Consider the following 19,419-nt stretch of genomic DNA (forward strand, 5'->3'; position numbering starts at 1 on the left):
ATACATCATTGGAAAGTTCATTTAATGTCCTTTCCAATAAGCTCAAAATCCTGGTTTTCAAAAATTGGCTCTGGTTTTATGCTGGAGGGTGACACAATTATTTTGGAATGCATCAATAAACTGCTCTGAACTTTGGGGTAAAAAGCGTTTTTGCCTTCAGGACAAGGACATTCTAGTCTCTCAAAAGCCTATGTTGAAAACTTTTTGTAAGTTTTCCCAGAGTGGACTTCAACACAAATGCTCCTGCTTAATGCAATACTACAGCAATCCACCATATTCTGCATAGTTTGAATCTTCATCAATTTTTAACCTCTTCTTCAAACTTTTGTTCATGGATGTAGTCCAGTCCATCACAAGTCCTCCAGTCCCAATTCAACCCACAAGCAATTTACAAGAGTTTTGACAAAGGCATTCCTTTATTGTTCATCCACTGTTACTTGTGACTGGACTTAATAATAATAATAATAAGCAAAGATTTATATAGCGCCCAATCCATCGAAAAAACAATGCTCCAGGGCGCTTACAAAGTAACATAATTATAGAAAATCCCTTTAAACACAAAGTAATTATTAGAATTAACAAGAAAAATGTAAAAATCAGTTTAAAATCAGACTTGTGACTGGACTTGTGACTGGACTTGTGACTGGACTTGTGACTGGTCTTGTGACTTGACTTGTGACTGGACTTGTGACTGGACTTGTGATTTACTTGTGGCTGAACTTGTGATGGATTTGACTTCATCCCTGACAGTTTTCATGTTCGGTTTATTTTATTTTTGGAAAGTGTCAAGAGCTGATAGTTGAAGCCCGCAAGCTGATGAAGAGAGAGCTGCACAATACAAAGAGAGTCGGTACAATGAAGGTTGACAACAAGAACGTCAAAGATCAAAAACAAGATGCCAAGGTTAGAATTTGTTGGAAATTGTGCGCTTCAAGACTAAACTGGATTTGATTTTGTCATTCTAATCAGCCTTTAAGAGTTCTTGCAAGTTTAAAACATTAAATGAAATATTTATTGTTGAAATGCGTTGAATGAACTTAGCGTATTAAATATGAAATTTCACTTGAGGACACTTGCAATGTAATTTTTTTTACTTCTTTCAGGACAAGTGCCACGTCAGCGAGGGTATCTTTGCACTGCCTGAGTGTGCAGTCAGTGAAAGCATAGAGTGTCTTGTTAATCTAGCCTACCAGACATTACAAGAAGCTGCTAGTAACACACCACAATGGTGAGTTGGACATAGATTAATTTGGGGGGCTAATCATCCTTACTCGCAGCAGAAGCTGAATTGTAAAGGACACGGCTACAACGTGGTTGAGCCGAAGGCATGTTATGTACAAGCGCCTCAAGCAGCCATCGTATGACCCTCGTGGCACAGGAGAGAATTAATTAATTAACAACTCTACTCGCATATTACCCGATCCGGGAATCAACCCAGGCCACAGCAGTGAGAGGCAAGTGCTTTACGCACTGCGCCACCCATGCCAACTGCCTGATGTGATGTGTTTATGCTATTCTCACCAAAGTAAAGTAAAGTCTGTCGTGAGCCAATATGGCCCATCGGGCCAGCCGTTATTTATGGTTTCCTTGGTATGAAATGATTCAATATTTCTACTCCCCCTGGATGGGATGCTAGCCCATCGCAGGTTACTCCCCAGCTGATTCTAGTACCCATTTACATCCTGGGTGGAGAGAGGCAAGTGGGGGTAAAGTGGCTTGCCCAAGGACACAGCATATGGCCAGCAGCTGGATTCAAACCTCTGAGCCTCTGATCAAGAGTCACGAACCCAAACCACTTTGCCACACTCCCCTGTGTTGGAATTTGTCCCATATCATGTGAAAAAGCAAAAGTGCCTTTTTTCCATGCAAATTGAAATGTGTTGAACATTTTATAGGTCAATGTGCACAATATTCAACTAAAGGATTCCTGAAAATGTCTTATTTTTATGTTTGCAGTGCCATCCAACTGTTCTACACAGTGCGAAACATGTTTGAGATATTTTGCGATGTCGTACCCACATACCACAGAGATAGTCTGGTGAGTCAACTTCTAGACTTTTTCGAACAGTCATCTGGTATTTCACTGTCATCTGCTTGTTGAGCCAAATAAAAAAAAAATGCACAGAAGCAAATGTTTCCATGTACCTTTAACAGGCATGCAACTGGGAATTTTGAAAAAAACGAAGAAATTCCAAACCACACATGACTTTGTTCAGTGTTTTTCAATTTGTAATGGCATTATTATTATTATAATTATAATTATTCATGAGAAGTAAATAACGAGGAAATCAGTGGATCCAAGGAAAAATTGCATGCCTGCTTTAACCAGTTTGCGCCAGAGGCCGTGTATACACGCAAAAGTTTTGGGTACTCCGAACCGATGACAGATAAACACGCAGGGAGAGAGTCTGGAAATATCTGTCAGCGACCCACTCGCAGCGAGCAAGGCTTGAAATATGAGTGTGCTGCCCGAGGGTGATGGCTTCAACCGGCCTGGCTTGAGGTCGAGTGAAAATATATCCCGCGTCTCGTTCCGTTCTTGTCAAAATAATCCCAGCGTGAACAGGTTAAAGCAAGGATGAAAACAACAACCAAAGTAATGTTGATATTGTCTTAAAAATTCTTTACAGAAATCTTAACTTCTTTATTATTTTTGCAAAATTTTTCTTGTGAAACAGCAAAAGCTACCTCTGGAGTGCGCACTCCACCACAACAACTGCATGTACATCGCCCATCACCTGCTGACGCTAGGCCATCAGTATCGTCAATCCTTACCCCCGCCCCTCTGTGACGGCACATCCACATTTGTCGACCTCATCCCTGTCTTCAGGAAGCTGGCATCCGAATGTTTCTTGGCTCAAATGGTAAAACAGCAGCCTATTTTGTCTCATTTATACCCAGTCACCACAGCTTCCAGGCAGTAGATTTCTACTGTACCTCCTGATATGTCAGTAGAACTAAACTTCATCACCGAGTTTATTTGATTTGCGTAGAACTTTTATCCCCTTGTGAACCCTAACCCTGTCAGATGCAACACAGTGCATCAGGTGCAAACATCTGTGGGACATTGGTGCACTGAGCCTTCAAAACCAGTGCAAAAAACAGCCAATTCTGAAATGCCACAGTTGTATCCTGGTGCAGTTGGTGACCACAGACTCTGAGGCGGTTTAGCCTCAGAAGCGTAAGCAGAAGTCAAACCTTTTATTAATCTCCATTTAGCTAACTTTGTAAAATCGTAGTGGCCATTGTTACGACAGCTGTAATGCAATTTTCAAATACTATCTTTATGGAATTTGAAAAAAAAAATGTATAGAGCAGGTTTTAATCAAATTTTTATTTAAGTAGATTTCATTTTCTTTTTTGAAAATTGGAGGATTTGTTGAAATAGGGAAATAAAGTCATAGAACCATTTTGTTGATTCCAACAGCCAAAGATCGTGACATTGAATACTGTATTGACCTATCGCTGTTTGCAAGTTAGCCAAGCCTCTTCACAACCCTACAGAATTTGTGTACACTAAGTATTATTGTCTCAGATTTTGCGCGTTCCGCATCCCTCTGCATATCATGTAATTGGATAATATTTCACAAACTGCGTTGACGCCATTCTAAAGCGATTCTACCGCGATAGGTCAATTACGTCAGGGAACCAGACACTTTTGTAACAATAGCAGTTGAAAGTCACGTTACGTCTGTCATAACGATAAAGTGTTTCACGGTAATATGTGCCATCTTGCCCGCTGGGCAATTTTACACGTGTTCTGTGTACACATCGTCATTGGAAAGTTTTGGCGCTTCCAAGTCAACATGCGTTCAATCCAAAGTGCGCCCGCGTCTAGCAACGTGTGTTCTTTGTGCCCCGCGAATAAGATTACGCACATTACCAGGAAACACCTTATTGCCATGGCGTTATTATTTCATATGCCCTCTCCTAAAACAATTTCTTTTGAATGGATATACAAGTAAGGCTTAGTTCCACCCCACTCAAATACAGTACTGGTACAATTGAATTTTCTGCATCAAATTTCCAACTTGGTAATATGCCTAGTAAATGGATTTCATAGGTTTAGCCCTAGGTGAATAAATTATTATTTTATTTCCTCAGAAAATGATGTTGACTCAACTCAGTCCAACTTGAATCTGGCTGGCGGTCGGTCCTCCGGCTGTAACATGGATCTGAAACTACAGAACCAGCTGAGTAAATACATGTACCTAGTCCCAGGTAGACAAATATTTGCATTTTTTCTCCTTTGCAGATTTGTCCTTTACCTACATTTACTTGCAGAAACCAAAACACCAATTTCAGTGACATTTTTGCATAAGCTTGTTTTACATATACACACCTTGTGTTCAACTTTAAGTACTTTTACTGTTAATTTGTGCCAATTTCATGGGGCAAAAAGAGCACGCGTTCTTGAGTAATGCACATCAATTTGAAAACTTTTGCGCTTCCAAGTCATCATGCATTCAGCAACATGTATTCGTTTTGTCCTGTGATTGATGCAACTTGCATAAAGGTGATATATCCAATGCTCTTCATAAATAGAGGGTTTTTTTCTCCTTACCAATTCTAAATTGTTTTGTTTTGTGACAAAAAGTATTTTATTCTGATTTTGGGCATCTCAACTCACTGAATAAGGGCTTTCATTTTGGGAACAAGAACCCGCTTTGCGAGAGCAGAGTTATTGTCTGACGGCCGATAATTTAATTTTTTGGAAAGAAATCATTCAATATCTATAAACGTAGGTGGATTTTTTTCCGTCGATGTCACAAAAAGTGAATTCAATAAAAACAAAAAAGTAGCACGGGAAACACGTCTTTAAACAAATTCTATGAAAATGCCCCATTTCAAATCTGTGCATCTTTGATGGCATAATTGAAAATTTTGCCTTTTTACTAAATCTTGCAGAATTTGACGTTGGTATAGATGATGTTGGGGAAATCGTCAACATACTTAATGTCATCAAGGTAAGAATTAAATCTTTACATTCCAATTAGTTTCAACCTCGTGTCAAAAAAACATGTCCTACTTTTGACCCTAAATAACTCTGTTGTTTACAAATGAAGTTAAACCGAAATTTCAGATCATGTAAACCAGTGTTGGAGGTCTCGAGGCCGGCCTCGGCCTCGAGGCCGATTTTCATGGCCTCGGCCTCGGCCTTGGCCTCGGAGGTGCAAGGCCTCGGCCTTGGCCTCGGCCTCGGAGCCTTCCGGCCTCGGCGAATCGGTCGAGGCCGGCTCGAGGCCGCCCATTTTGATGTGTTTTCTATTCTAATTAATTTTTTTTTTTTACCGTATCAAATCCTCGAGATTCTGCCGCAGTGGGTTCCGTGAAACGAACGCATATACAATGTACGCACGAATGAACTGGAAATGGTTGCATTGAACGTACTCACGTACGTAGCATCTTCGCCTAGCCTGCGCTTCAGCTTTCCACGTGCTTGCAAGCGTTATAACTGTTACCGCGTGCCAGACTACATAAGTCTGGAACCAATCCCATTTGCGTACAATAACATGTGGTAGTAGACTGGTCTGGTTGCAGTGTTGTACACAATTTTCTCGTTTCGCCTCTGTACGCCGACCTTTAATAATGAATTGCGGCAAGGTGCGGCAAGCTTAATCATTTCTTTTTATAGGCCACTGTTTCAGTAAAAGTCTGAACTTTCTGGGTACGATCGAGTGTACTAGTCCGTATCATTTTTTTTTTCATAAAGATATAATAAAAACAATTACAATTTATCAAGTAGATTTTAAAAAGAAAGTTCCGGCTCACACGGTAATGTTTGGCGCAAATGGTCGATATGGAAAGCGCGATTTCAGAATTCGTTTTGCCATCCAAATGAATGCAAAGTTCTGAATGAATGTTTTAATAATAGGAGTCAGTATTCCTCGTGGTACCCGTATACTTTTATTTTAGAGCCATGTTGATACTTATTACATGTATAAGCACGGTTTGAAATTGAATAATTTTGCGTGGTTACAGATATACGGCCAAAAAACCTCTGGACTCCCTACCTCTTGCCATGATCTTAAAATTCTTCGAAGCCATTGGATTCAAATCGGATGATCCGAGAATTCATGGTCATTTTGATGAACTGAGTGATATCATGCACGCATGTTCCATGTTGCCGTGTTGTTTGGAGCGGGATTGGCCATTGCAAGACTTTGTCTGGTACCGCGGTATTAACAGTGATAATGCGACACTTATCCCGTTGTGTGGAGCGGGATTGGAACTATGCTTTGCCCGTGCGTAACGGCGGGCCGTCTGGCATTGTCTGGTCGCATCGCGGTGTTTGCTCGGCGCGCGCCTGGACAGTGCGAAGGTCGGGGGGGGGGGGGGTCGTAACTTTTTGGTTATGAGTGGTAAAAACCTGATTCAAAAATCAAGTTGTTGTTTATTTAATGGGGATTCCTATGATATTAAGCATTTTGATGGGTTTTGAAAATAAGATTTATAAAACATGCTAAAAGTAAATGATGTAAATCTTACAGATTAGAAACTCAAAATTTGGCCATTTAAATTGTTGTATTTCCAAAGGGCAAACACCTATGAGCCTGATTCAAACGCCATTGATTTTGTTGTGTAATTTGCTTTCAGTGATACAAAACTTAAAATTTCTTTCTTTAAAAAATAAAATTCGCCGGACTCCCTACAAGAGGAAACCCAATGCAAGCTGTAAATTTGTAAGCCAGGCACTTCAAAACTCAGTGAATTCAACTAAAAAGATGTTGAAACTCCAACATAATCTTATCCTTGTTTTAGTCCAGGGGTGTGAAATCTCAGCTTTAAAGCTGATTTCAGCTTTTTTGGTTTGGATTTTAGCTTTTTTTCCCTCACTTGCTATGTACAAAAATACAGGAGATTCCAAAGTTCAGCTTTTTACCACCTTTTTCAGCAGTTTTCAGCTATATTTATCAGTGGTCACTCACACCCCTGTTAGTCATTTATATTTTATTACGTGTTTTGATAGCTGGCCTCGGCCTTGGCCCCGGAGGTGGTGGCCTCGGCCTTGGCCTTGGCCTCGCGGTTGTGGCCTCGGCCTCGGCCTTGGCCTCGGAGGTTGTGGCCTCGGCCTTGGCCTCGGCCTCGGAGGTTGTGGCCTCGACTACAACACTGATGTAAACGACGCATCACATTTTATGGAGCGAGTTTCATCAGCTTTGTGCAAGAGGGGGAGATTTGAACTCAATACGAAAAAAATACTCACTTTCAGAATGTCGATACAGCACTGGAGACGATGGCAGAAGGTGTGTGCTGCAGCTAAAAGCTTCTTAAGGAATACAGGATCACCCCTGATGTCATTGCACACCTCCTCGATCGTGTCTTGCGCCAAACGATCAAGGGGGCGTGCAATGACATCAGGGGTGATCTTGCATTCTTCAGAAGCATGCGACAGCAACACGTGCCTTCCGCCACCGTCTCCAGTGCTGTATTGACATTGAGGGCGCCTAGTCAAAAGTCGCAGATTCTGAAAGAGAGTATTTTCTGCTTATGGCGATTCAATCTCACCCTCGTGCACAAAGCTGATGAAACTCGCTTTGTATAATTTGTCTTGCCTTGTTTACATGATCTGAAATTTTGGTTTAATTCCATTGGTAAACAACAGAGCTATTTAGAATCAAAAGTGGAACATGTTGGTTTGTTTTTTTACACGTAGTATAATGTTCACAAAACCGATTAAATGCTTGGTTTGGGGTTCTTTGTCTAATTGTAACTTTTTTTCAAACATTGGGGGGGGGGCATGTTAGGATAACTCCTGCAAATGACACCCTTCCACATCGTTTCTGTTATTTCTTCCCAGGTTAAATGCGCATCAACATCTGAGAAATTCCGTCTGTTGATTGGACTGTTGTGTGAAGTGGATCTGTCAATAACCAACATTGAGGAGCACTATGAACAGGTATAGACATCAAAGGCATTGGAAGTGGGGGGGGGAGGGGACGAGGCTCCTTTGCCCCCCCCCCCCCCCTCCCCCCCCCCACACACACTTTTTTAAAACTTAAATATGGCATGTAAATGATGTACTTTATGTATAAGGCTCTAAATGAAGAGGTCACATACACAATGAACGTTAAGGCCAAAAAAAAAAAGTTTCCGGTTTCTGGTATGCGCGCGCGTCGCCGTAGCCATGCGCGTCGGCAAAATGAAAAAGTTTTTTTTTTCAATACAAGATGATGTCTCAAAACCGCCAAACTCACTGGTTTGACTGGAATCCTGCTGCTGCACAATTTTAACGTGTTTTTAGATGGGGTTATGATCGAGAATAAGCTTTATGTGGCCTCTCTGGACTCCCATATATTTGCACTAAGTTTAGTCGGGCACCATTTGCAGTCATCAGCCGACATTTGAAGCCAAAAAAAAAAAAAAACAGGTAAAAAAAAAAAAAGCCGCGTCGCCGCACCACTTTTGGGGCAAGCTCCATACCAGAAACCGGAGACTTTTGTTTTTTGGCCTAAAGGTCATATACAACATTTGCTCTTATTTTCAGACATGAATGGATTTGGGGGTTAGTATTTTATAGCAAATAGTGTATACACTGACCTGTTTACATTTTTAGTTCAAAGATGCTGGGGAAAATCAAGGAAAAAAAAACACTATTCTTGTAGCCTGGTTCCCTGACCCTACTTTAGACAAAACATAGCACTTGTAGACGTCGGGGAATTGTCAGGTCAAGGAACCAGACTAGCTGGCTTGCACCTGTTTGCTGATGTGTAACTGATTGCAAACAAAATGTGGACTAACTCAATTTGGTAAACTGGGGGCAGTATTTGAAAAAAGTCTGTTTTATCTAACGATGGTTCGGCTAACCATCATTGGAATCGTTACCAACATTCCACTTTTCTTGAAAATGACAGCACACGAGGTGCCATGATTTCACAGGATGCTTGAGACTATTCACTCACAGTCAAGTAAGGGAGTTCACCATAATTAGGAGTTCTGTTTTTTGATGTTTGCAAATGTTGTATATACAGTGGAACACTGCTATAATGAACATTCGGCTATAGTGAACATCATCCGTGGCTCCCGGTTTTAATGTACAAAAGCTACGGATTATTACATGCTATTTGGGTCACTTTTAATTCCTGAACATCAAACCACCCATGGTTACATCATGTTTGAATGTCGGAGAGCGATAGATCGCTATTATTTCCCCAAGGAGTAAAAGGGAAAACCACCAGTTGCTAAAGTTTCGTGACGACTCCTCGTGTAGCCGCAGTATTTGAGAAATGCCAGTTCACTATTGGTCAAAAGAGTGAACTGTTGATTCAAAATCACTATACCGAACGATCGTCATTACAAACACTTTCTGTGGATCCCGGGATGTTTGTTGTAGCGGCGTTCCACTGTACTACCTTTAACACAAGTTTTCAATTTCTACTTGCACTCAACATTTCTGTTGATGTGTAGTTATTTATGTGATCCCCAAATATTTCTTTGGACAGCTGTTGGTGAAGAATCGCATCTTTCATCTGCTGAGGATGTTTCCTAATGTTGCTCATCCGTTGCTTGATGTCATCGCCAGGGCAACCAACAGATGCTGTCCACTCGCTTCTCTTCCTGTCACCATCGGAAGAATTGAAAAAGAGAGGTATAGACTGGCACGTTATCCAGAATTGTGGGTTTAATAGTGGTTTTTAAAAAGAACCTCTGAAATATCCATATTATATTTTTTTTACCACTTTGAATATTTTCAGTCCAAGAACTGCACTTGCTTGATCTTACTTTATTAGTTTTTTTGGTCATTTTCTTTTTAAATTGTTTGTAGTTGTTTTTTTTCTTTTTAGTGTTCTTAAGTGGAGAAAATCACAGTCCCATGAGTTAGCATTATTAGCGGGATGAACAAACCACCCTGCCTGTTACTCTCTGTACTGCCCCAAACCACCCTGCCTGTTGCTCTCTGTATCGCCCCAAACCACCCTGCCTGTTACTCTCTGTACTGCCCCTAACCACCCTGCCTGTTGCTCTCTGTATTGCCCCAAACCACCCTACCTGTTACTCTCTGTACTGCCCCAAACCACCCTGCCTGTTGCTCTCTGTACTGCCCCAAACCACCCTGCCTGTTGCTCTCTGTATTGCCCCAAACCACCCTGCCTGTTGCTCTCTGTATTGCCCCAAACCACCCTGCCTGTTACTCTCTGTACTGCTCCAAACCACCCTGCCTGTTACTCTCTGTACTGCCCCAAACCACCCTGCCTGTTGCTCTCTGTACTGCCCCAAACCACCCTGCTTGTTTCTCTCTGTACTGCCCGAAACCACCCTGCCTGATACTCTCTGTACTGCCCCAAACCACCCTGCCTGTTGCTCTCTGTATTGCCCCAAACCACCCTGCCTGTTACTCTCTGTACTGCCCCAAACCACCCTGCCTGTTGCTCTGTGTACTGCCCCAAACCACCCTGCTTGTTTCTCTCTGTAATGCCCCAAACCACCCTGCCTGTTACTCTCTGTACTGCCCCTAACCACCCTGCCTGTTGCTCTCTGTACTGCCCCAAACCACCCTGCCTGTTGCTCTGTGTACTGCCCCAAACCACCCTGCTTGTTTCTCTCTGTAATGCCCCAAACCACCCTGCCTGTTACTCTCTGTACTGCCCCAAACCACCCTGCCTGTTGCTCTCTGTATTGCCCCAAACCACCCTGCCTGTTGCTCTCTGTAGTGCCCCAAACCACCCTGCCTGTTACTCTCTGTACTGCTCCATACCACCCTGCCTGTTACTCTCTGTACTGCCCCAAACCACCCTGCCTGTTGCTCTCTGTACTGCCCCAAACCACCCTGCTTGTTTCTCTCTGTACTGCCCCAAACCACCCTGCCTGATACTCTCTGTACTGCCCCAAACCACCCTGCCTGTTGCTCTCTGTATTGCCCCAAACCACCCTGCCTGTTACTCTCTGTATTGCCCCAAACCACCCTGCCTGTTGCTCTCTGTATTGCCCCAAACCACTCTGCCTGTTACTCTCTGTACTGCCCCAAACCACCCTGCCTGTTACTCTCTGTACTGCCCCAAACCACCCTGCCTGTCGCTCTCTGTATTGCCCCAAACCACCCTGCCTGTTACTCTCTGTACTGCCTCAAACCACCCTGCCTGTTACTCTCTGTACTGCCCCTAACCACCCTGCCTGTTGCTCGCTGTATTGCCCCAAACCACCCTGCCTGTTACTCTCTGTACTGCCCCTAACCACCCTGCCTGTTACTCTCTGTACTGCCAGGGTAAGTCTTAAGGATTTTTTTTTGTATAGCAAAACTGCTATGCAAATTTTGATTTGCATAGCAGTTTACCAATTTTGCATAGCAGTTTTGTTATACTCAAATTTAACCTCAGCTTTGCAATTACTATTTACCTGTCAGTGTCAGACTGTACAAATTACAAAGCAATAAAGAAGTAACTTACGTTAAGCTGTGAACTTAATGACTCATCAGTTGTTTTCGTAGTAGCCATGTTTTCATCAATATGCTACACAGCGCACAAACGACAACACAGCTGGGATTTGGACGTTTTAGTTCCCACGAATCCCACATGCGTATCAAGTGATTTACTTGAAGCGGTAAACCCGTTTTCTGTGTCGGCAAAATGTTTAAGATATACCGACAAATATCTAAAGAATAGTGATGAGAATGTTTAAACTATGTGAATTAATTATCATCTATGAAATAAACCCATTAGGAATTCAAAACAAATGTATTTAAACCATTAAAATACTCGCTAATAGTCGCTGGACTCTCATAATGAATGACCCTCACCCCTAATCATCAGAATGAAACAGTCCAATTAGTGAGGTGACACTAGGGTCAAAGTATTATCTATGAGTGGATTCATTGGCTCATTCTGTGACCTTTACCAACATGTACATGTACTGCATACACTGTACACACACGTACACAAGTAACAGTACGCGATAGAGCAGCATCATGTCAGCAGTCACTGAATCGAAAATGGTTTGTTTACAAACTAAACACGTACAGACTTTTTACAGCTGAACAAAATTGATGTTCTTTTTCAGTATTTAAGCTTAACTAAATCAAAACATGATGGATGTTTACCATGTCCGATAGTTGTGGAATTCTGTGGACCGAAATTTGGTGGCAAGTACACTTTGTGTCAACTTTTCATGATCAAAATGTGGTAAAGCAGTTTTGCAATGCACTTTCAAAATTGCGTCGCAGTCGGCCTCGAATGTGTCGCAAATTGCGATGTGATACCGCTTATTGCGGACCCTGTGTACTGCCCCAAACCACCCTGCCTGTTGCTCTCTGTACTGCCCCAAACCACCCTGCTTGTTGCTCTCTGTACTGCCCCAAACCACCCTGCTTCTCTGTACTGCCCCAAACCACCCTGCCTGTTGCTCTCTGTACTGCCCCAAACCACCCTGCTTGTTGCTCTCTGTACTGCCCCAAACCACCCTGCCTGCTACTCTCTGTACTGCCCCAAACCACCCTGCCTGTTACTTCTGTACTGCCCCAAACCACCCTGCCTGTTGCTCTCTGTACTGCCCCAAACCACCCTGCCTGTTGCTCTCTGTACTGCCCCAAACCACCCTGCTTGTTGCTCTCTGTACTGACCCAAACCACCCTGCCTGTTACTCTCTGTACTGCCCCAAACCAACCTGCCTGTTACTCTCTGTACTGCCCCAAACCACCCTGCCTGTTGCTCTCTGTACTGCCCCAAACCACCCTGCTTGTTGCTCTCTGTACTACCCCAAACCACCTGCCTGTTGCTCTCTGTACTGCCCCAAACCACCCTGCTTGTTGCTCTCTGTACTGCCCCAAACTACCCTGCTTCTCTGTACTGCCCCAAACCACCCTGCCTGTTGCTCTCTGTACTGCCCCAAACCACTCTGCTTGTTGCTCTCTGTACTGCCCCAAACCACCCTGCCTGTTACTCTCTGTACTGCCCCAAACCACCCTGCCTGTTACTCTCTGTATTGCCCCAAACCACCCTGCCTGTTGCTCTCAGTACTGCCCCAAACCACCCTGCTTGTTGCTCTCTGTACTGCCCCAAACCACCCTGCTTGTTAATCGCTGTGCCGCCCCAAACCGCCCTGCCTTTGCTCCCTGTACTGCCCCAAACCACCCAGCCTGTTACTCCTTGTACTGCCCCAAACCACCCTGCCTGTTACTCTCTGTACTGCCCAAAACCACCCTGCTTGTTGCTCCCTGCACTGCCCCAAACCACCCTGCCTGTTAATCGCTGTGCCGCCACAACCCGCCCTGCCTTTGCTCCCTGTACTGCCCCAAACCACCCAACCTGTTACTCCCTGTACTGCCCCAAACCACCCTGCCTGTTGCTCTCTGTACTGCCCCAAACCACCCTGCTTGTTGCTCTCTGTACTGCCCCAAACCACCCTGCTTGTTAATCGCTGTGCCGCCCCAAACCGCCCTGCCTTTGCTCCCTTTACTGCCCCAAACCACCCAGCCTGTTACTCCTTGTACTGCCCCAAACCACCCTGCTTGTTGCTCTCTGTACTGCCCCAAACCACCCTGCTTGTTAATCGCTGTGCCGCCCCAAACCGCCCTGCCTTTGCTCTCTGTACTACCCGAAACCACCCGCCTGTTGCTCTCTGTACTGCCCCAAACCACCCTGCTTGTTGCTCTCTGTACTGCCCCAAACTACCCTGCTTCTCTGTACTGCCCCAAACCACCCTGCCTGTTGCTCTCTGTACTGCCCCAAACCACTCTGCTTGTTGCTCTCTGTACTGCCCCAAACCACCCTGCCTGTTACTCTCTGTACTGCCCCAAACCACCCTGCCTGTTACTCTCTGTATTGCCCCAAACCACCCTGCCTGTTGCTCTCAGTACTGCCCCAAACCACCCTGCTTGTTGCTCTCTGTACTGCCCCAAACCACCCTGCTTGTTAATCGCTGTGCCGCCCCAAACCGCCCTGCCTTTGCTCCCTGTACTGCCCCAAACCACCCAGCCTGTTACTCCTTGTACTGCCCCAAACCACCCTGCCTGTTACTCTCTGTACTGCCCCAAACCACCCTGCTTGTTGCTCCCTGCACTGCCCCAAACCACCCTGCCTGTTAATCGCTGTGCCGCCACAACCCGCCCTGCCTTTGCTCCCTGTACTGCCCCAAACCACCCAACCTGTTACTCCCTGTACTGCCCCAAACCACCCTGCCTGTTGCTCTCTGTACTGCCCCAAACCACCCTGCTTGTTGCTCTCTGTACTGCCCCAAACCACCCTGCTTGTTAATCGCTGTGCCGCCCCAAACCGCCCTGCCTTTGCTCCCTTTACTGCCCCAAACCACCCAGCCTGTTACTCCTTGTACTGCCCCAAACCACCCTGCTTGTTGCTCTCTGTACTGCCCCAAACCACCCTGCTTGTTAATCGCTGTGCCGCCCCAAACCGCCCTGCCTTTGCTCTCTGTACTACCTGAAACCACCCGCCTGTTGCTCTCTGTACTGCCCCAAACCACCCTGCTTGTTGCTCTCTGTACTGCCCCAAACTACCCTGCTTCTCTGTACTGCCCCAAACCACCCTGCCTGTTGCTCTCTGTACTGCCCCAAACCACTCTGCTTGTTGCTCTCTGTACTGCCCCAAACCACCCTGCCTGTTACTCTCTGTACTGCCCCAAACCACCCTGCCTGTTACTCTCTGTACTGCCCCAAACCACCCTGCCTGTTACTCTCAGTACTGCCCCAAACCACCCTGCTTGTTGCTCTCTGTACTGCCCCAAACCACCCTGCTTGTTAATCGCTGTGCCGCCCCAAACCGCCCTGCCTTTGCTCCCTGTACTGCCCCAAACCACCCAGCCTGTTACTCCTTGTACTGCCCCAAACCACCCTGCCTGTTACTCTCTGTACTGCCCCAAACCACCCTGCTTGTTGCTCCCTGCACTGCCCCAAACCACCCTGCCTGTTAATCGCTGTGCCGCCACAACCCGCCCTGCCTTTGCTCCCTGTACTGCCCCAAACCACCCAACCTGTTACTCCCTGTACTGCCCCAAACCACCCTGCCTGTTGCTCTCTGTACTGCCCCAAACCACCCTGCTTGTTGCTCTCTGTACTGCCCCAAACCACCCTGCTTGTTAATCGCTGTGCCGCCCCAAACCGCCCTGCCTTTGCTCCCTTTACTGCCCCAAACCACCCAGCCTGTTACTCCTTGTACTGCCCCAAACCACCCTGCCTGTTACTCTCTGTACTGCCCCAAACCACCCTGCTTGTTGCTCCCTGCACTGCCCCAAACCACCCTGCCTGTTAATCGCTGTGCCGCCACAACCCGCCCTGCCTTTGCTCCCTGTACTGCCCCAAACCACCCAACCTGTTACTCCCTGTACTGCCCTAAACCACCCTGCCTGTTACTCCCTTGAAACAGCCCTGCCTGTTACTCTCTGTACTGCCCCAAACCACCCTGCTTGTTGCTCCCTGCACTGCCCCAAACCACCCTGCCTGTTAATCGCTGTGCCGCCACAACCCGCCCTGCCTTTGCTCCCTGTACTGCCCCAAACCACCCAACCTGTTACTCCCTGTACTGCCCCAAACCACCCTGCCTGTTGCTCTCTGTACTGCCCCAAACCACCCTGCTTGTTGCTCTCTGTACTGCCCCAAACCACCCTGCTTGTTAATCGCTGTGCCGCCCCAAACCGCCCTGCCTTTGCTCCCTTTACTGCCCCAAACCACCCAGCCTGTTACTCCTTGTACTGCCCCAAACCACCCTGCCTGTTACTCTCTGTACTGCCCCAAACCACCCTGCTTGTTGCTCCCTGCACTGCCCCAAACCACCCTGCCTGTTAATCGCTGTGCCGCCACAACCCGCCCTGCCTTTGCTCCCTGTACTGCCCCAAACCACCCAACCTGTTACTCCCTGTACTGCCCTAAACCACCCTGCCTGTTACTCCCTTGAAACAGCCCTGCCTGTTACTCCCTTGAAACAGCCCTGCGTGTTACTCCCTTGAACAGCCCTGCCTGTTACTCCCTTGAAACAGCCCTGCCTGTTACTCCCTTGAAACAGCCCTGCCTGTTCTACCCAAACTTCCCTGCGTGCCTCAAAATTTTTCTCAAGCCAATTAAAAAACCTGTTTAATTTAACTTTTAGAATTTTTTTAAATTTCTGTCTAGGTTCCACCATCACTCCTTCAGTCCTCACTGACTGTAGGTGTCGTCAGTTCTTCAGGAGCTATGGAGTCTCCTACGGACATCCATAAATGCATCTTGCTGCAGCAGCAGCAGCGTCTACGCCTGCAGCTGGAGTTGCTACAGGCTCAGCGACTACAACAAGCGTTGCCTCTGAAATCTGACTTTCAGACAGCAGAAAACAAGCAACGCAGCTGTGTGTACCATCCCAAACCCACCCATGGCTATAATGGAGCAACCCGTGCCAGCAAGCTCCACTGTGATTGGTCCATTGAAATCATCAGCTCAGCCAATGAGGATGACCAGAAGTTGCAGTCAGCTTTCCCAGCAGCCAATCAGGGGAGCTGTTGGAAACAGACACAGCGGCAGTGACATTCAGGCTTTGGATCTCAGATCGCCGGAAAGACGGCTGGCTTCAGAAAATGTTTCAAGTAAAAACGTCACCGCGACATTGATAGAAATTGTGAAAATGTTCCCGAGAAGGGTCTGTACCCCTTGACTTGTCCTGCACTCTTACGCCCACCAACAACACAGGGAACATGATTGCTACCAATGCCGCTTTCGAACCGATGACTGGGTTGTAGCAACAGAAACCAGACGATGAACATGTCAACATGATAAACCAATCCCAATGTCAAAGATTTGAATTTAGTCAGATCCCAGAGGTAAGGTCCCCCATGTTGAGCCCTTTTCACACTAGACAATCTTGGGGTTGACACAGGTTTGAAAACATCAAATGTTGGAGGACATCAAAATCTTTCATTGGAGTTGTATGTCAGTTGGATGGCATGTAGTTAAGTGTGATTTTTGGTCCACAAAAAAAATCTGCTTTTTGGAGGGCTAAAATCATGGATTTTGGTGAACATGTAGCCCCTTGTTTTAACACGCAAAACGTAACTGTTATTGTGGTTTTTTGTTCAGAGGGAGAGGTTGAAATTCCATGCTAAATAAGTGTTTTGATTGAATGCAATGTATTACAATGTCCTTTTTATGTAACGAAAGTTACATAGGCCTACAAATATAAAACCATTGCCGACCCGCCCGGAAAAGCTTTCCAATTCGTTTTCATTTATTCAAACAGACTGTGTTACAGTGTTGACATAACACAAAAGTCTGACTGTTGAAACCAATATATCAAGTTGTGAGACGCATCTGTACGTCTCAAAGCAATTAAAGTTACCGTGGAATTGCCCCTGTATTTAATGTCAGATTTCACTTGAAATTTGGGCGAGCAGGTGTATGTCACAATTGTAATTGTTGCAGAATAGAAATATTGAAAAGAAATCTAGACTGAATTGTGTGTCCATAAATTGCTGATTTCATAAACAGAACACCGTATATTAAAATAATATTCACTTTGCTACCCCATTTTCAGTAATCAAGTACCTGTAGTTATAGAAATAAGTGCAAAAGTAATATTTTTCAAACAAAATTTCAATGTTCTAAATTGCAAGATAGTTTTGTATACATTTGTATTTGCCCAAGGTAAACTTCAAAATTACAGTGTATTTCTGAAATCCCTGTACTTGTATATACATTGTATGTACACAACAGCTGATGTGAATTTATGTGATTGTTTTACCTATCTTTTTTCAAACGAAAAGAATCAGATTTGATCTTTGATTGAACACGAATGTATACTGTTTTACAGTCAGTTGTAACGAATAGCTTTTGTTCATCCGTGGATGTGATGTAAAACGTTTCAATTACACATGTATCAGAATAAATGTATCGGCTGGAATAAATGCCCAGAGTACTGAGGCAAACGAATATGAACACTGTTGTGATTCTTGTATTTATCAGGTGTACATACTTGTTGTTAAGAGAAAAGTCAGTTTTTTACATTTAAATGTTACTGTAGGCCTCAGGCTGGGTCCTTGATTTTTTTCCTTCGATTTTGGCAAAAACGGAAACGAAATTGCTTTAAACTTGCAGAAAAGAAGATGCTTAGAGGACCTTTAAACACATTCCAACAAAATTTCTAGACCCATGTGCTTCTCAACCGAACATTGCATCGAAAATCTTATACTTATAGGGTATTGATTGATGGTCCTCTTGCATTCAGATGAATTTCTGCAATCGTCGCGCCTAGAGGTACGTACCGCTAGAGGCGACCATCAATTGTCGCCCCTAGAAGTAGGTACCGCTAGAGGCGACCATCAATAGTCGCCCCTAGAGGTACGTCCCGCTAGAGGCGACCATCAATAGTCGCCCCTAGAAGTAGGTACCGCTAGAGGCGACCATCAATAGTCGCCCCTAGAAGTATTTGCCGCTAGAGGCGACCATCAATAGTCGCCCCTAGAGGTACGTAGAGATGAAATTCTGTGGAAAAAAATAAGATAAAATCGGCCCAAAAAAAAATTGACGAAAAATGTAAGGCTAACCCCTTGCATTTTTTTCAATTTTGGCCAAAAAATGAAATTTCCTGAAAGTTGCTAGAAAGATGCCTTAAGGGTCCTAGAACACATTCTCAATCGATTGCTAGACAGTTGTGCTATTAAAGGGGAAATTCTGTCGAAAAATAAGGTTAAATCGCTCAAATTTTTTTTTTCTCCAAAAATTGACGATTTGGGCCAAAATCTTCAAAATTATGTGTGTTAGAGGATTGATTGACTGGTCCTCTTGCATTCAGATGAATTGCTGCTTTGTTTTGAGAAAAGTCCATTTTTGCCGATTTTGACGAAAAATGTAAGGCTAACCCCTTGCATTTTTTTTCAATTTCGGCCAAAAAATGAAATTTCTTGAAAGTTGCTAGAAAGATGCCTTATAGGTCCTAGAACGCATTCCAAATCGATTGCTGGACAGTTGTGCTTTTAAAGGGGAAATTCTGTCGAAAAAAAAAGGTTACATCGCTCAAAAAATACCCTTTTTTCTCCAAAAATTGACGATTTTGGCCCAAATCTTCAAAATTATGTGTTACAGGATTGATTGATGGTCCTCTTGCATTCAGATGAATTTCTGCCTTGTTTTGAGAAAAGTCCATTTTTGCCGATTTTGATGACAAATGTAAGGCTAACCCCTTGCATTTTTTTCCATTTTGGCCAAAAAATGAAATTTCCTGAAAGTTGCTAGAAAGATGCCTTAAGGGTCCTAGAACGCATTCCAAATCGATTGCTGGACAGTTGTGCTATTAAAGGGGAAATTCTGCGGAAAATTCAGGTTAAATCGCTCAAAAAAATACCTTTTTTTCCTCCAAAAATTGACTATTTTGGCCAAAATCTTCAAAATTATGTGCGTTAGTATACTGATTGATGATCCTCTTGCATGCAGATGAATTTTTGCCTCGTTTTGAGAAAAGTCCATTTTTGGCCGATTTTGAATAAAAATGTAAGGCTAACCCCTTGCATTTCTTT

At 44.6% G+C, this 19,419-nt stretch overlaps 2 protein-coding genes across 2 annotated transcripts in view; both read left to right on the forward strand.

Annotated features, from left to right (window-relative positions):
• Positions 1-9,561, forward strand: part of LOC119746511 (centromere/kinetochore protein zw10 homolog) — a 23,050-nt gene extending 13,489 nt beyond the window's left edge. The window contains exons 12-18 of the mRNA XM_038223488.1: positions 784-903; positions 1,104-1,228; positions 1,957-2,038; positions 2,679-2,864; positions 4,105-4,221; positions 4,909-4,967; positions 9,444-9,561. Coding sequence (XP_038079416.1) covers positions 784-903; positions 1,104-1,228; positions 1,957-2,038; positions 2,679-2,864; positions 4,105-4,137 — 546 coding nt within the window. The 3' untranslated portion in view covers positions 4,138-4,221; positions 4,909-4,967; positions 9,444-9,561. The remainder of the gene's footprint in view (positions 1-783; positions 904-1,103; positions 1,229-1,956; positions 2,039-2,678; positions 2,865-4,104; positions 4,222-4,908; positions 4,968-9,443) is intronic.
• LOC119746512 lies at positions 4,170-17,842 on the forward strand. The gene is made up of 4 exons (XM_038223490.1): positions 4,170-4,197; positions 4,909-4,967; positions 7,802-7,900; positions 16,052-17,842. The coding sequence occupies exons 1-4, from the start codon at positions 4,170-4,172 to the stop codon at positions 16,436-16,438; spliced, it is 573 nt and encodes a 190-aa protein (XP_038079418.1). The 3' UTR covers positions 16,439-17,842.
• The last annotated feature ends 1,577 nt before the right edge of the window (positions 17,843-19,419 follow it).

The sequence above is a fragment of the Patiria miniata genome, unplaced genomic scaffold (genome assembly GCF_015706575.1).
Source record: "Patiria miniata isolate m_02_andy unplaced genomic scaffold, ASM1570657v1 HiC_scaffold_7, whole genome shotgun sequence".
NCBI classification, from domain to species: domain Eukaryota; kingdom Metazoa; phylum Echinodermata; class Asteroidea; order Valvatida; family Asterinidae; genus Patiria; species Patiria miniata.

Excerpts from the sequence above, each read along its gene's own strand:
- LOC119746512 (XM_038223490.1), top strand. The coding sequence starts at position 4,170 with ATGGATCTGAAACTACAGAACCAGCTGA. Across the intron at positions 4,198-4,908 it reads GAAACTACAGAACCAGCTGA|AATTTGACGTTGGTATAGAT; the intron begins GTAAATACATGT and ends TAAATCTTGCAG. Across the intron at positions 4,968-7,801 it reads ACATACTTAATGTCATCAAG|GTTAAATGCGCATCAACATC; the intron begins GTAAGAATTAAA and ends ATTTCTTCCCAG.